General features: G+C 36.1%; 1 protein-coding gene across 1 annotated transcript in view; it reads left to right on the forward strand.

Moving 5' to 3' along the window:
- Positions 1-15229, forward strand: part of DRAM1 (DNA-damage regulated autophagy modulator 1) — a 16536-nt gene extending 1307 nt beyond the window's left edge. Inside the window, exons 2-7 of the mRNA XM_009887438.1 lie at positions 4897-4977; positions 6320-6462; positions 10006-10183; positions 11252-11310; positions 12636-12728; positions 14946-15229. Of these exons, the coding sequence (XP_009885740.1) occupies positions 4897-4977; positions 6320-6462; positions 10006-10183; positions 11252-11310; positions 12636-12728; positions 14946-14990 (599 nt within the window). The 3' untranslated portion in view covers positions 14991-15229. The remainder of the gene's footprint in view (positions 1-4896; positions 4978-6319; positions 6463-10005; positions 10184-11251; positions 11311-12635; positions 12729-14945) is intronic.
- Positions 15230-18328: the final 3099 nt, after the last annotated feature.

Consider the following 18328-nt stretch of genomic DNA (forward strand, 5'->3'; position numbering starts at 1 on the left):
CCCCGTGAGGGAAGGCTGAGAGGGGACCCGCTGTGCGCACCTGTCACCCGTCACGCTTCAGGCACCCCATCCTCTCTGAGAGCCGCAGGACCCGAACGCTGATGGATGTGGTAGAAAGGTCCTGAAACAGTTTTATGCTGGAGCCAAAGTGTGCTGCAGGCCCGATCCTAGCAAAACTTAAGGAGTAAGCGGTGGAAATGTAGTTTTGCTTGTGTGACTCCAGAACTGGGCCAAAGGGCACCAGAGGGTGACAGGACTCGAAGCCCTACAATAGGTTTTGTAGGATACGCATACTCACGAACGCGCATTTTTAAAATTTCAGCATAGGAGCAATGGGTGTAAAAGGCTGCCCGAGAGATGACTGGCGTCTCTTTTCTGTGACCTTAGTCATTTAAGCGCAGTTCTGTATAAATCATTTTTTATACATTGATTATGTTAATATTTAAATCTGAATTGTGAATTTTATTGCTGTTTAGTTCTTAATAGAGTAAAGCTAAGCCAGAAATCCAAGAGTGGTCTCTGATAAACAGAAGATCAAAAAAAGATTTTCAAACATATGCCTAAAGATACATCTACACCTAATTCCTTGAAGGACTTTATGGACATGCATAATTTCAGAAGGCTGCTAACCTGATTTGTACATACACATAAATTTGATTGAAAATTAGGGTCTGTAATCATAAGCAAGTGAGATGGTGCAAATGACACCGCAACCCACAAGAAAGTTGAGCTTCATTAAAATTGAGCCAAAGAAAGTCGAGCTTCATGCTTATGTTAGCCAAACTTCTTAAGATTATCTGCCCAAATCTGGACTCAGCCATTGGGAAGCTTTTTCCTTGCACATGCACAAATACCCTACTGCTTCAGCAACTGTGGTTATACTCATGCTTTTCCTTGATTACATACACAATTTTACTGACACAAACTTCTTGTAATCAGTGCAATTTACCCATTATTAACCAAGAAAAAGAAACCATTTAGTATAACTGTGTCCACACTCAGTACATGGTTTGTGCTCAGAAGGATTTTGAGGTCCTGTACTAAGAAATTTGGTAAATGGTGTTTCTTGTGTTGAAACCATGTCCTTGAATAGAATATATGAGAGAACAGGATGATTTTTTTCTGTGTAATTGTGCAGTCAAGTTTTTGATAGCCCAGATATCTCAATTGTCAGTGTCATTCTTTTTAAAGAGGTAGACCAGACCTACAAGTCACAGCTGTGTAACTCCCATAAATGTATCACAGCTGCCATAGTTGTATCAATCTAACTGAACATCTTACTGAAAAAAATCACTGTTATCCTTTAACTAAGGAATCACAATAAATGTCCACATACCCTAAAAAAACCCCAAGACATATGAGGCTGTGTCACTGATTAAAAAACTACATTTGCTAGTAAAGTGTTTTGAAAGATAGATGTCTTGTTTATTTTACATTCTTAACATTTGGACTAAGGATATATATTGACTGTTGGTGAACAATCTGTAAGATTTCTAAAGGTGTGAGGTCTAAGCATATGATCTTTGTAGAAGGTAATACTATGATTCCTTCTAAGTACTCAGGCCAGTAAGTCATACAATAGTTCATATTCTTGTTTTGTAGGTCATTGCTTTAGCCTGAGAAGCTGAATCATGAGATTAAGAATGTGATTTAGTGAAACTTAGAGTGATAAAAAAGAAAGAGGAAGAATGTTGCAACATTTCAGTTGTGCAATATCTTAAAATGAACTATAAAAATTAAATAGAGTTTGTATGGTGAAATTCCAGTTACACTAAGGAGAAAAATATTTTCAAATTTTAGTTCAACATTTCTACAATTCTTATTTGCATTCCTCAAGTACTCAGTGTATACCTTGAGGTAACTTGTTGATTTTATTTGTTTACCATGCAACGACTGTCACAGTGAAAGACACACATCTAAGTTTGTCATTGAACCTGTGCTGATGTCTCATCAAGTAAACCATATAAATACATTTCTAGGTAGATAAAAGTGAAGATGATTTTGTGTTTTCTGGCAGCTGAAGCCTAAAAGTTGATTAGGTTGTGCCCAAATTAGTTCTTTTGCTCATACTACTCAAAATTCAAACTAATTAGGATGTGCTGGGGTGGCTGTTCAGTGGTTTGAATTCTCAGTGAAAGAGTAAAGGGCACTTTCCTTAAAGTATTTGCTGTCATTTAGTACCTCTGGATCAATCAGAATCACTGTCGGCAGAATATAATCTTCCTACTTGAAAAATCTGGGATTTCAGTTTGGATAGCAGTAGTTTATGATGGCTATGAAGAAAATTTGATGACGATGAGTCTTTTGGCCCTAAAATATTTATTCTCTGTCTCCTTACCTTCTTGCCTTTCCACACTTCAGAATACTGTTAGACTGTTTGTAGAATTCTGGTATGTGAGACGGTGACACAAATGCTGTCATTTTCATACCGGGTTCCTTGTCTTTTCCATGGTGGTTGTGCTTATCCATGCACCGTTGCAAATAAGAGAGCACATGTTTTTGTCTCACATGTGCCATTTTCTTTTTTCTTTTTTTTATGAAAAGGAAGTAATTGTCTCAGAATACTTCTTTTGCCTTTTATCCAAAGCACTAGACCAGAAGTAAAATAAAAATGTACCGAAGTCTTCATTTAGCTTCAGGGATTTTTTTATAACAATAGCAAAATTCACCTATAAAGCTTTAGCTTGAGAAAAGCTTTAATTGAAAAATGGATGGAGCTCAGTGCAATTTCAGGTTATTTGGATTGCTCGTATGATGTGAAGTGTTCCAAAAACTTCAAATGGCTTTCTTTGCATGTGCCGATTCCACTCTCTTCTCACCTGAAGTCCTTCAAAAGCTTTGAAGTGATCCCAGTCCTGTACTTAGCATAGAGCAGTTTCTGATTTGCAAAAGTCCTTCAAGATTGTCACAAGTGGCCCACTTCTTAAATGGAGTACTTTGTCGTATTTATGAAAACGCTCCAGAAACATGAGGAAAAGGTGTATGGTTCAAGGTTAAAAAATGGGCTAAATGAAGCATGGATTAAGGTGATTTTCAGAAGTGTCAGACAAAAAAATGAGAGTTCCTGTACTGTTTTCATCAATTCCACTATCAAAGAGAAACAAGACTACAAGAGAAACAAGAGTACAAGCTGGAGCAAGTCTTCAGAAAGCATTACAATAAGAAAATACAGATGAATAGGGATTCTTAATGCTTGAGAAGTTGTAAAAACTTGTCTAAAAGCCTCGTCCAAGCTTTTGCTATCTGAGAATTTGGAAGCAATCCAGTCAAAAGAACTACAATATTTTTCTCTAGTTTTTGCATCAGCTTTTCATAGAAAAGAATTCTCCTTTCACCCTAAGCTTCCTCCAGTTCCTGCTAAATCATCTTAGCAACTGATTACACAAATGCTTTTGTAACATAGAAGAGGATTGTGAGAGAATATAATTTCTAAAAAATTAAATCTTTTGATGTGGTCATACTCTTCTGGCTTGAAGTTAACAAAATTGTCAAAATCTGGCTTTTGTATCGAGTGCTTTCTCTTTTGAGTGTTAAGAGCACAGGCGTTCACGTTGAGCACCTGTCATTTTGGCTGCACAAGGTGGTAGGTTTGGAAGTTTAGCACTGGAAACTAATCCAGCCTCACTGTTGGAATCAAGAGTATTCATCTTCTTGAATCACATAAGAAGAATCTCTAGCTCGTAACTACTTGTCTCATCATACCCCTAAGAAAGTTTCATTCTCAGAATCTTTGCTCAGTTTCCACTGAACTTTGGCATAAGCTAAAACCCATATATGTTTACGTTTCTGACAGTAGAGTTCCTTGGGTGCCTCTGTTTACACACACAATTGTGCCTCTTGGTACTGGTGACAATAATACCCAAACTGTGTAAAGATTTATGAGCTAAGTGTTTTCCATTGCCTTGACCAACAGAACCTGATCAAACAGATATCCTCGACTGGTTGTACACTAGACAAGAAAAAAAGTGTAAAGAGGTGATGGCATCGCAGTATTCTTATTTCAACAGAGCACTCACCTTGTGTAAAAGAGTCCTGCTTGAGGGGACTTGAACCTACACACTCCCAGGCGTATGTCCTTCCTACAAGGAGAGGGCATTCTCTCATTCTCTGGCGTGCATGTTTGTGTGGGTGTTTGCATGTATGTAAGGAAAAGAGGGAGAAGGATTCTATGATGAAGGGATTCAATTTTCTATATAACATATATTTTGTATGTATGACGCTTTTCATATATGTGTATGCATGCATGTATGTGTAGAAATTGTGTAGATATTCTCACACTCGTGCTCTCTCTGTCTGTCCCAGTGAACTTCTAATTATCCCCTATGAAGGTGAATTGTTTCAGCAGAAGACTTACAACACCTTGGGCCTAGAGTACTCTTAAGCTGTATCTACATTAGTAAAATAAACAGTGCCTAAGAACGCTCCCAGGTATTGGAACGCAATTGCTCTCCTGGGGTAAAGTCCTTTCAAACAAATCAGGAAATTAAGCCAAATTCTCTCACATCTTAGGATACTGAATGCCATTAGATATGTTTTACTCTATCACAGTGTTAGTTTAGCAGAAAAAAGAAATGTCATTTCTAAAATGTCATTTTTGTAATCATTTATGTCATTCATGAGCAAAGTATCGCTCTGTTGCATCTCTGCATATTGCATACAGAAAAGGAAGAAATACAGTTCAAATAGTATGCTCTAAAAATATTATTTCTTTCTAAAAAGAAAGATTCAGTACTACAAATAGAGCTTAAGTGTGCAGCAGGCGACTTTCCAATTTATATATTTAAATGTCTTATGCATATAGCAGCAGTTCACGCCAGTTAAATTTCTCTTGGGGTTTCGTGGGTATGTCTCATTTATGTTTCACAGATCTCAATTAACTTTTAATTTCTTCTCTCTCTTCCTGCTTTAGTGACACTGGAACTAAACCTCCAGAGAGTGGTATCTTTGGTTTTATGATTAATATTTCGGCACTTTTAGGTATGTATGAGGTACTTGGTTTGAACACAGCAAAGAAATGAAAACTAGCAAGAGCTGTCTCCCTAGACTGCAGTCTATACAATATTCGGCAGAAAAAGTGTTCCACAGTCAAAACGTAGTATCAGATAGATGGAAGTAGTGTCTAGAGGGCCAGGTCCTTAGGGTCAGTAAGTGCAGACTTAGAGACACTTCTGACTCTTAAGAGTGCCTCATCAGTGCAAAGTAGTCAATGCAGCTGGAAATAAAAGGTGGAAGAAAGATGGCATCATTACTTTGCAAAAACCGTATCTTTGATGTAGGGAGACATTAGGTTCTAGGATGCTGCATCAAAACAAAGAACAGTGTTGAAGCAACACCTGGTTTCCTCTGCAAGATGCCTACTCCACTAAATGTCTACTGGCCTTGAATCGGCAAGTTTGGCATTTTCTATTCACTTCTAGGGGATGGAGGAACAAGAACTCTGTACCTCTGTATGCGTGTAGTCCATGATGGCCTTCATGCAAAGTAAAAATCGCATATTTTACCTTTTCCAAGAGCCTCATTCAGTCACACTACCTTGGTGTGTCTCATGTAACCTTGTAGTGCCTGGACGAACTTACTCGATCTATTTTTCCAACTGTAAATAGACTGAAACTATGTTCTGTGTTATTGAACTGTGGAATCCAGTCTACAGTTTATTATATCCTGATGAACTATGACCTTCTAATTCAGTAGAACTGTTTGTCAGGAGTGAACTGCATATTGGGGTCACATAGGCTGAAATAAAATCTGTGTGTAGTGGTTTGGGGACTCTTTGTGCTAAGAGCAGCTAGAATTGGCCCAAAAGCTTTGAAAATATTTTCTGGATACACAGCTAGATATTTTTTCCTGTTTGCACTCTACAAAAATGTATTAATTCTTCAGGGCATCCATTTTAAGGAGATGTATTTCTGGTACAAGACTGCATATCAAAGCAGAATAAATTCTCCCACTTCTATTTTATGGTTCATCTCCCAGTAACAGCTATTCCTAATGTGGAATGCCAATGGCTCTGTGCCTAAAATGCACAAGAGAATGTGATTTAAATTAGTGCTTTTCTTGAAGTCATGTGCCGTTATTTCTAGATAGCATTAATGTGTGATGTTAAGACTAAGATAATGTTAAGATAGTTCTATCTGAAATTAATACATCCTTTAATTAATACATACTACCTTTCTTCTTCATCCCAATAGAGTTAAAGTCAGTATTATTTATTGCGTTATGCTTATAATTTTATTCTGTATGCAAATATGTTACAGGGCAAGGTCTTAAAATGTAAGAAATATATGGTAATTGACCAAAATATGTATTTTTTGTTTTTCAGCTGTAATTACAATGTACATCAGATATTTATTAATAGAGAAGCAAAATGAGTCGTCACACTTTGTTAGGTCTTCATGCAACATGTTTTCGTTATGTATTGGATTGATGGGCTGTATTGGAATGGGCATAGTTGCAACTTTTCAGGTATGACCATAAATTTCATGTCATAAATTAAACTAAAGCTGTTTTACCAGTTAAAAAAGTCAAATAGATCAGAGTGGTTAACATCCTGGTGTGGATACTTGGCAAATGGAGCAAGAGTGTGTTTCTTACTCCTGTCTTTTTTCAGTACCTTTAAAAAGTCAGATTTGCTTTCTCCCTATAAACTAGATCTTTTGCTTGTACAGTTACGTAGTAAGGGGGTTTGTGTGTGCTTGTCATGTAACGTCTGTACTAGAAAACAACTCAGTATAGATGCTTTTGCTGTAAAATTTTTATTCTGAAAATTTTGCTGTAAAAAGGCTTTGCTAATTGCAGTTTAGTTTACTTACAGTCAGGTAGGGAAGAATAAGCCAGACTAGCAAAATCACCTATATCATTACCTGAATGATGGCATGTACATGAGCGGCATTTTCTACAGAATAAACTAGATTTATCTGACAGGTTAGAACATCGAGCACAATATTAGTCCATTGTTTTGAGTTTGCAGGAGATGGCATGATGTGATGTTAAGTCTTTTGATAGAGGCATGTAGAATTACCATTTCCTTTGCCAGAAACGATAAGACATTTCATTGTAAATCGAAGAAGTTCAGCTCTCAGTGTCTGAAAGAAAATTCAATAGAGAGGAAGAATATTGAAACAGATTATTCTTTTCACATTTTCCTGTGAGAAAGCATGTAATAGATTAGATTATGACACAAGAAAGTATTAGGACAATTGCACTGAAAACTTCAGCTTAGAATCAAGTCAAGTTTAATTGGCACATAGCTTGAGATACTGCCTTTAAATCTGTGGAAACAACTGAACTATGTCTTTTAAAGCATGGTCTACCTTGAGGAACATTTTGGTGAATACTGTTGTGCTCATATAGTGACCTGACAACATACAGAGAAATTGAAAATAAAGATTGTCAGGGCTTCAGCAGCCAATACAATTTTGCATGTAATTGACATGGTATCTTCGAAGAGAAAACTCTGCCTTAGGCCTATGTCTTGCTCTTTTTAGTTTTTCCTTCAGGTATTGTTTGTGAGTTGCAAACACTGTAGGAACTTCAGTCTATTCTAAGCATGCTAGTCTACTCTTAAGTATCTGTACTCTTAGTGATTAGATTCATATGTGGCATAAAATGTTAGATGATGAGGAACAGTGTTGCTTGACTGAAACAGAAAACAAACTCAGCTTCAATAAGGAAAAGACAAATCAGGAATGCAAAATAATTTGGGAGAGTCAGGGAAGCAGAAACTTTGATCCTAAAGTTTCCAAAGGGCTCCCTTGACAGTTATAACATTGGTTCTTATCTAATCTCTATTGTCTTGCATTGTCGGTTCATAAACTCCTTCCTCACCTCATTTCTCTTTCCTCTCCTTTGACCTTACTTTGCATGTTAGGGGCAGTTTGCAGGAAGGGTTCAGAACACAGTAAGGATCTAATCTAGCTAAGGATCTGATCTAGCAGATTTTTGAGCGTGCTTAATCAGGATAACTGTTTGACACTATTGAGCATCAGTTCATTTTCTCTTTCCCCAAAGCAAAATATCTGGTTTGCTAAAAAGGCTTCAGTGTGAAATTATACTATATAAAAGGTTTGCTTTTATTTACTCAAATCTAATGCCACTTGTGCTGAGACTAACAGCATAATTAGTTGTAAGGAATTTTGTGAGACTTTTTAAACAGCATAATTAGTTGTAAGGAATTTTTTTTGCATGGCAGGTAGCATGGAGTTTTAATTATATTGTTCTCTGAACGCTAAAAAAAGTGAGAAAAAGGGTGAGAGAAAACACTAGGAGTGTGTTTTCCAAAAGCAAAAGAGTTTGAGAAAATAACTAATGGTCACGAATAAAGTGTTTGTTCTCTGTTTTAAATAACCCAATGCTTGAAATACAGAAATGAAAGACAGTGGAGGGTTAGCTTTAAGAAGATAATTGGATACGGAAGGAAAAATCCCGTAGCTCTTAATGAAAAAGGCAAAGCAAAAACCCAGGTCTTAGCAGGTCTGGTTTTGCCTGTTAGGTGTGAAATAGAGAAGACTAAAGACAGATCTTCCTGTCTTTGACTGGAAAGCAAAGGGGGCTAACCGCACCAGATGTTGGAACATTTCCCAGGTTCTGCAGGGGTTCAGTGTGATGGGCTTTTTAGGGAAGCTGTGGCAGTTTGATAGGAGCAATCATGAGAGCCATGTTAGAAAAGTTCTATATATTGTGTACGGGGCTAAATGCATAAGCCAACAGTTACACTTGCTTAATGCTTTCCATACCAAATCCTGTCATTCCTATATGGAAGACAAAAAGTGGGACAGAGGAGAAGAAAATGCAAGTATAGATGAGATACCACTTAAATACCTACGTGATGAACATGCCTTAAAATCTGACACAACTTAGTATGTCACAGAGAGATAGAAGGGAATAAGTAAAAAGAGAAGCACAGGGGAAAAAAGATTTAAAAAGAGCAGGTGAACATAATCACCATTACAAGATAAAGAAAACAGTGACCTCCAGGCAGGAAAGGTAATGTAAAATATGTAATGAGAAGATACAGAAGTGTTTTCATGAAGCACTAAAATAGAACCGTCAGATCATAGCACCTGTTCTGCTATGCTCTGGTGAGAGAAAGGAGCTTTAAAGTTAACAGTCTAATACTGGATTCCATTACTAATACAAAGTTATTATTCCAATAACTTTTTATTAGTAATTTTTCAAAACATTTAGAATACAATAATTTCTCTGGAATCTTCAGCTGCTTTGTTACTCGGTATTCTACTTGTTTGTGTTTTAAAGGAGAGAATCTTCCATAGGTAGGGTATTATAAAAATATAGGCCACATATAGTGGTACTGGAATTTTACACACACTTTCACCTGTTGTGGAACTTGAATAAAAGTGGCTGATGATGTAGGGAAGAGTAAGAAGGCCGAATAATTCAAAAGGCTGACAGTGTAAGACCTTCAAATCAAGAGCTTATTTTAAGCAACACTTTTTTTTTTTTTTTAATATGTAACTAATTTTCTGCTGGCTTATTTCCTGGAGCCTTGTGGCTGGCCACTGGAGGATGGGTGTTGGAGTTAGAGCAGTCACTACTTAGAACAGGTCCCATGAAACTTTACTGTTAGTTAGAGTATGGCTACACAAATGCAGATTAGACTTTCAATGCAAAAGGATGAAAATCTTTGGTAGGATAAAGGCAAAAATGATGTATAGGAACCTCTTAAGAAAAGCACAAGCCAGTTCCTGTTTGTGGAAACATTAATTAGTCATAGACCAATTGTTGAACAGCACTAAAACTGATCTATGCTTTTATGTGAACACAGGAAAGGACTTTGATGTGGTGGCTTTGGACATGGTTAGTTTACCTCTCTGAGCTACTCTTTCTCCTTTTTCTTTCATCTTCCCTGTGTAGATTGTTGGAAGAAGGGACCACTTCCCATTGCTTGTACACGTCCAGCATAATGTGGCTACCGTCTTCTAAGGGCTCAGTGATTCCTACCACTGTAGAAACAGTAGCAACTAACCATTGTGCTGATTCTCTTTCCAGGAGCTGTCTGTTCCCAGTGTCCATGACATAGGCGCTTTGGTGGCATTTGGCTCGGGTGTTGTATACATTACACTTCAGTCCATAATCTCTTACAAGTCCTGTCCACAATGGAACACTTACTTTGTGTGTCACATAAGGATGGCCATATCTATAATATCATGCATTGCTTTCATTCCCAGTATCCTTTATGGTGTATTCCATGGTCTTGCCTTTATGCATTCATGATTTTCCTTTTAAGTTAAACCATTGCTGATAAAGGATGAAAATGAGGTTACAGTCGTTGTTTAGGGCTCTCTAATATTTCTGCTATAGTAATGCATGTAGCATGTTGAATGCCATTAATAGCATAAAGGTGAGTTTCAGGGTCTTTCTAAAAAACTGTATCTCTTCTTTCAGTGGTATATTTAAATCTAATGCCCCATTGTTCTTCATAGGATCATATGATAATTCAGATAGGAAGGGACCTCAGCAAGTCAGCTAGACCAACTTTCCAGCCTCCTTCATTTGAAGGAGGGTATGGAGAACGACCTGCAAAAGGGGAGCACTGCTTCTAAAATGAACCTAACACGCAAACACATAAAATACAGTTGGCATATACAAGATTTCCTTCAAGCCTAAGCAGATGCTTTGGGTCCTGTTTATTGGTGCTTGCCTTCACTAGATGCTTCCTCTGGAGACACAGTCAACACACTGGCTCTTCCCACATCCTGCTGACATCAGTCATCCCATTGATTGTACTGGTCTTTAGGTGATCTCCCAGTGTTGAAAAGTGGTTGCAGCAGATCATCGCAACAGCCAGACAGCTACAGCCCGCTTTTGGCTTCAGCAGCTGTGAAAAAGCTTTTAAAGCCCCAGTCCTGAGAGACAGTCGTACAAATATATCAAGACACCTATTGTGGACCAATGGAAACCATCATGGTTTCCCTTCCCACAATGCAAGACTGCGCCCACAGTTCTCAGTCATGAACGTGATCTAAGTTTTGGAGTGTCTCCCTTTACCCTTTGTACTTTGGAAGAACCTGCAGAAACATTTATTTGCACAGAAATTTGTTCTGATTGCTGCTATCGGTTATCTTTCAATAGTGTGTTTCATTTACTTGTCTTCTTAATACTTTGATTTGATATTCTGGTTGTTCAGGATCTCCTGTGTTACAGAAGGGGGAGATGGGGTCTTTTTTTGTAAGCAGAAATTTTCACTATTACTCACTAAACTTTTATAGTTTCCTTTACACTGTGTTTTTCCCAGTGATTGTGTTCGCTTCAAAAATATCCATGACAAAAATTGATTGGACTCCAGATGAAAAGGTAAAATCTCACTAGGTAGCCAATTTACCCTATATCATTTTATTTGGGATACGCTGTTATGTTTATCTAAAAGTGTATAGCATTGCAAACACTTCAGAGACTTTAAACAGTACATCATCATGAACAGATTTGTGAAATCTCATCGATTTGTGCCATGCTGGTTTCCAGTTATTTCTTAGAAAACTGTCTGCAGCTTGGGTAAGAAAACTTGTCATGAATGGGTAAATCGTCAAAGAGTTAGACTTTCATTTTAACCAAGCATTGGAAACTTACCCATAGAATAAATTGTAAAAAAAAATATATATATATATTCTGGAAATGAGTTGTTCTACTTCCTTTTATAGTCACATTTCTTGAAAATGAACTTCACACGTGAAATGAAAGTGGACCTTTCTGAAGTTTTTGAGGTTTTTTACAACATTAGTTTTCTCAGCTTTTTCACCATTCTTTATTAAACAATTGTTACTGTCATGATAAATGTTGGGGGTCTGACCTGAAGCATATGAAAGTCAATATCAGGTGTTTGTACTGATTTCAGTGTTCTGAGAAAGATAACTACAAAAGTAAGTTTTATTTTTGGACAAACTTTGCCGCACGGAGGTATTCAAAAGACAGATTAAATAATACAGAGAGTGTATCCTGCTTGAGGAGCTTAATAAAAGCAAACTTGGCAAATGTACTTCAACCAAATTGTGGCAAGGCAGCTGTGAGATAAATCTTAACAAGTTAGATAATCTTGGTAATATCTGCCTCTTGAGGTTTTTTTTACTTGAGATGCAAGGATGAGAAACTTTTTACTGAAACAGATGACATATTTGTCAATGGCATGTTAAGAAACACTTTACATTCTGTTTGTGTCATCTTATGTATGTTTTCTATGAAGGTCTACTTAAAAACAAAGGTCTTGTCAGGCACTACTGTACAAGGGTAGCTCTCCATTTTAAAATAATCTGAGAATTTACTATAAGAGGTAGTACTATTGAACTCAGTGGCTCTGAGTAAAAGTTTTGAATATGGGCACTTTGGTATCCCTCACATAAGAACTAAATTTTTCTGGTGCAAATTATATTCAAGCTATGCTTTTTCATGTTAGTGCACAAGATATGTAGCTTAATGGAATAAAAGCAACCTTGATAAGTATACTTACCATTCTGTAAAAATTAAATCTTAATTAACTCTTATTCAACAGGGTATTGGGATGATGAGTCATAAGTCTTAAAATATTTGTTGAATTTACAGAAGGAAATATCTATTTTTATAGCATTCCACAGTTATTTTGTTTACCTGCTTTATCTGAAGATTTATTTTATGTCTCATTCCATCAGGATTATTCTTACCATTTTGGGAGTGCAATCTGTGAATGGACAGTGGCCTTTGGTTTTATCTTCTTCTTTTTAACGTTCATTAGAGATTTTCAGGTTGGTATTTACGTATTTTAGCAGTGACTAAGAAGTGCTATGAATTGTATAACAGCAAATGCAATAGAAAATTTCAATTCTTTATCTCAGCTAGATATACCAAAGCTATACAGAAACAAATTTTATCAGTCACAGAATTGATTTCTGTCTACCTAATGAATATTTTTCCCATGGGTTTTAAAACATAAAAATCAGTTTTATAAATCAGTTTAATAATTTAATAGGTGTCTGGCCTTGAAAATTATTCACTAAATATATTTTACTTATTTACCAAACTTTTTGTAAAAGGAGGCCCTCTAAAGGTGACATAATCCCAGAATAAATGAACTGCATTTCTTTCTACTTGAGGGATTTTATATAATAATCCAATGCATTTCAACCATAGATGTTTCCTTTAAAAAAAAAAAATACACGTTTTAATGTATGTTGCTTCACAATGCAAAGAATATCAAAAACTTCTTGAAAAGTATTAATATGAAAACCTTCTGGTTTGGGAAGCTGGATCTGGTGATGCATCAAGCCTGACTTTAAGGAAGACAGAATATTAGATTAGTTAAAAAGAAAACACTTTTTCATGATTTTTGAAAGGAATACTTTGAATTTACTTTCCCAAACTTTGCCTTGCCAACTCTTGTTGTTTACACGGCATGTTCTAGCTGCAGTGTTTCTTAAGGTTTTTGTTTGGTACAGGGATACAAACTGCTGAAAATACCAATGTGTGAGGCTTAACTTTGGCAAAATAACTTGTAAAAAAAAATTAAAAAAACCCATTGGTCATGGCAAGTGCCTTGTGGAGATTTAAGGACAAAACCTCCTGGATATTACTGTAGGTGTTAGGAGGATCATGGCCTCCTTATGCTTCTCAGACTTCTGGATATTTGTTTCCCCCATAAAGTAGTTGAAACTTTGGAAGACTGAAGTAGAGAGCTTAAGGGAGAAAAGACTGAGAACTGCTGCTTTATACCGTAATTACAAAGATGAACTAACTCAGTTGTAGTAACCGTAGATGTCATACCCCATACGTATATTTTTCATATATACTATTGCCTCACACAAGTCCCAGAAAGTCGAAAACTAGATTCAAGCACTTGTGTAACTGTAGAACTAATAACTGAGATCACATATGTGGGCCAATTTGTGCTGTGATAAATTCCTGAAAACCATATCAAGAATTCGTGGAGGTGGGAAAGGAGGAAAAATAGTGAGAACCCTCTAAGTCCTCTGGCATAAAACCAAAGTTTGACATCAGATCATGTAAAACTTTGTAATTAATTTAGTTGCTTCTTCATGTACATGCTTGCTCAGCATGGAAGTGCTTAATACTTAGTTATAACCTGTATATAATTTTCATAAGCATATACAGAAATCGATTTTCAACTAAGGATTCAGAGTTAACATATATTTTACTGACCAACAGCACATATTTCTACACCCATTTACTTTTGACTGATAGTACTGAATAGACCATGGCTGTAGGGCTTTTCCTTTTTAGGAAAAAAAACAAAAAAAAGGCTAGATTCTGCAGAACAAAATGCTTTTTTTAAAAAACAGTAATTTTTCAAAATTACACAATGCATTATCTTAAAGGCATATAATTGCTTTCTAAAACTGACATATAGAAGTACCATTCAGAAATGTATGCATCATTACATTTACCAGTTTTGGTAGGAGGTATTTATTGCCAGTCCATCACCCTCTGATGTCTACATGTATGGTGGTATCTGTTTTATCAAAAGTCAAACTCTTCCCTTGGAGATACATATTTGCAGACAATGCTGTAGTCCTCATAGTAGTTAAATGAGTTGAGAAGTCTGCTTCAGAACACAGATCCTAAAGCATGCAACACTGAAAGTTTAACTATATATAAATATTGTAAACATAGTAAGAGAAAGCGATGAAATTAAACTAAATAGAAATGTGGAAATTTTAATTTACGGGCTATAAAATAGCATGAAATCCAATTTTAGTGTTTGACAATGGCAAAGGTTTTTTGGATTCTATCGTCCTTTTGTCCTAACTGGTGCTCACAGAAAACCAAACTATTAATTAAGAAAATCCAACTGCCAAACTCTAAGAAAAATAAGACACCTTTTTTTTTTATTATTTCTCACAGTATGTATTTCAATTAAATATTTTTTTTGTTTTATCTCCTTGTACTTTATATCACAGGTATAAATTAATTTATTTTAAGCTGATCTTGGTTTATTTTTCTTTTAGAGATTTTCTTTAAGGATATCAACAGAAATACATGAAGACTCCTGATAGTGGAGAAAATTATATTTTATATACAGGAATACTCTAGGTTTCTTTTTACTTATAGAGTATGTTGCAGAGGGACAGGGATTTAAAAAGGTGTATAAAGAACCCATGCCGTTAACTCTGCAACATCTACAACAGCAACCACTAAAACATTTCAAAAACTCACAGCAATGTTCCTGCTACCTTTTTTGCAACATTTTGTAATTTTTATACTGTTTGATGTATTAAAAAATACTGTAATAGACGCAATCTGTAGAAGCACTTAAAAGTCATTCAAAGACTTTTGATCTCCTCAGCTCTTCCCTTTTGGACATATCCATAGTTTTTCATTTGTCATAGTCTGATTAGTAATGTTAGTTTTAAACTTGAGAAAATACATTTTGCAAATAGTTAGGAAGGTCTAAAGACAATGGAAAACACTAAGGCTGAATTCCTACTCTGTGAAGTTGCAAGAACTGTGGAGGAAGCTGTGAGCAGAAGGGGGCATCTTTGCTTCAAGACTAGAAATTTGCAGTTAGTAGGTGGCAAAACTATGCTACATGTTTCTGATGGTGGACACTGTTACAAATACAAAACCTAGGAGAAGTTTAAACTATATTACTTGAAAAATGTTTTCTAGTCATCACTGCAATGTACGTTGTAAAAGTCTCCCCCTTTCTCCCCTTCATGCACTGCTGGCCATAGGATGTGTAAAACTGAAATGGGAATAGAAAGTAAATTCACATTTATGCACAATCTACTAAAGAGAAATCTTACTGCAATTTGTTTAATGCAAAGCAGAAGTTTTCCAGCCTGTGTTTTAACCTACAATGATGGAATGAAGAGGGCCTCCCAAAAGTCAGTGGGAGTGAATGGAAAACAGGAAGAGGCACCAGTAGTTCTCAGGTGTTTGGTTTTATGTATATGAGTATTTTTATATATATACATATATATATATAAATATATAAAAAAGAAGAAAAAAATCCTTGAGAGCTTCTATAGTGCAAATATGGCATATTTGCTGCTATAAGCTTACTTCTGTAATGAAACGCTTGGAAAGGAACTAATTGAGAAGACAGATGTTACAAGTGTGGTGAAAGGGACTTTCCTGGACTCATTCACTACCTCCATTTAGTGCATTAACCACTTGGCTATCAATCAAGGTCTCTGAAAATTAAATTTGCCATGGTCTATCACAGTTTATGCAGCAATACTGGTGATTTTCAGTTGCTAATTTTTCATGAGATAAAACAAATGTATGTTTTGGAGAGTGATGTCTTAAGACTAGTCATCGGTTGATACTTCCTGTAATGTGTATTTTAAACTGTATTAAATTCATCTGTTTCACAACTTAAAGAGTCCATGTTTTCTTTATAAGTTCTTCCAAATAAAAATAGTAAAGATGTTTTTCACTGGCAGATTTGCTTTCCCCAGTATTCATGTTATCTTGCACAGGTTTGTTGTTACAATCATGTTAAAAAACAAATCTAGTACTGGCTAAATGCAAGACTTATGTCTTGCTGGTTAGGTGTCCTGCAAGGGGCACTCGTTCCATCAAGATCAGAAATACTCGCAAGAAAATGTATACCAACCACAAAAAGTGACATCCTGTTCTTTTGTAGGCCATGTTAAGAAAGGAGCATATTTCTTAATGCATTGTGTATCATTCTTTTATTGCTTTTTATTCCTAACTTTCTTAAATTAAAGTGTGAGGAGCTGTAAGTTGTTGTTTCAAATTATATCTGATTTCATCTCATCAATTTACTAAACCCTTTACATGGATAAAATAAATTACATTAACTTGAAGTTCAGCTTTAAGTAATATTAGTGTGTTTTTACAGTGAATCCAAGTACACTTAAACAGGAAAAGCATTATTTGTATTGCTCCGATTTACTCAGGAAACCCCCACAGTAAATTTCACAAGTTTCAAGGCAAGGGAAGATTAATAAAACCTTACATCATCATCCCAATATCAAGGCTCCTGAAACAAGTTCACAGTTATTTAACCTCTTAGTACTTTGTCCTCAAAGGAATCATACAGAGCTTGCCAACCTTTACAGTGCTTACGGTCTCCTAAAGAGAAAAAACCCCATTTTTTCAGAGAAAGCCGCTGAATCGAGATAATTTTGTTTGCTGAAATGGACATGTTAATTCAAGTACTGAAGAACTACTGGATGGAATCTTTCACATTTTTCTGAGCTTTATCATGGTACAATTTTATAGAAGTTACATTCATGACCAAAAGGATGCGTCACCAGCAGTTGGCCTTTTATTTCGTTCGTTATGTCAAATTGACATTGCCGTGTATCTGCATGCAGGTGGAGACAATGGATTGTTACCCTTTCATTTGTGCCGTGAACAGCTATTGAAAACACTTGGATTATTCTCTGACTCCAGGCAGGCAGCTTTTCAGTCAAGATCCTAATTATTTTTTCTGTTGAAATGTGAGTTGACATGTTGCAAGCAATTGAAAAATATTTTCTTCTACCAAGTTGTATCATTTTAGCAGTAGATGACTTGTTAAGTAACGCTATTTAACTTTTTACAGTCAAGTGTTCTCTAGAGGTGAGCACAGATAATGTCACAGTACACTTCTGTGCCTTTGCAACAGACCCCTTTTTCTGTATCTTCACATTTCTTAGCAACAAGAAATAGCTATTTTTTCTAGAAAATGCTAGAAACATTTTCACTCTGGTTGCGTGATGTTTTCTATTTGTCAGCACATCATAAGTGATTGAGAAACTTCTTTTGCATAAACTACAGTAAATCACATGACGGTTATTGTTATTTTTAGTGATTATGCTAAATCAGTTCTCTACCCCTTCCAAAAGTGCAAATCCTCATTTTTCTAAGTTGTGCAGCTTGAGCTACTGATGAAATACTACCATTGTGGTCTCTACCACAGTTCCAAATCACGTAAGGATGAAACTCAGTCGACTCAAAATACCTAAAACGCACTTTGTCTTAGGACACTGTTACTCGGGCTGCTCTTCTCTCCCATGTGTGCTCAGCCACATAGTGCACCTTAGTTTTTTCTCAGAAGGTATTCTGAATTTTTATTTCTGATCTGCCCTGTTTGCATACTGCCTTATCTCCGACAGCAGCATATGTTTGATAGAAGTAAAACCATCTTGATGGCCAGGGCTTTATAATTTAGTGGCAATAGTGGTTGTAAAAGTTTCAAGCAGACTAGAGGGATTATGGTAACATACGACAGTAAGTTTTGAACATTGCAGTATCAAGTTTGTGAAGACATTCAAGAGCTCGGTATTTTAGACTGCTTTGTGAATATGTGTCTCAATATTGACACCGTGTTTTCACAAGCCTTCAGGTTTAGGAGGGTCTGCTCGAAGACTTCAGA

Source organism: Charadrius vociferus, unplaced genomic scaffold, assembly GCF_000708025.1.
Source record: "Charadrius vociferus isolate BGI_N301 unplaced genomic scaffold, ASM70802v2 scaffold196, whole genome shotgun sequence".
Lineage (NCBI taxonomy): Eukaryota > Metazoa > Chordata > Aves > Charadriiformes > Charadriidae > Charadrius > Charadrius vociferus.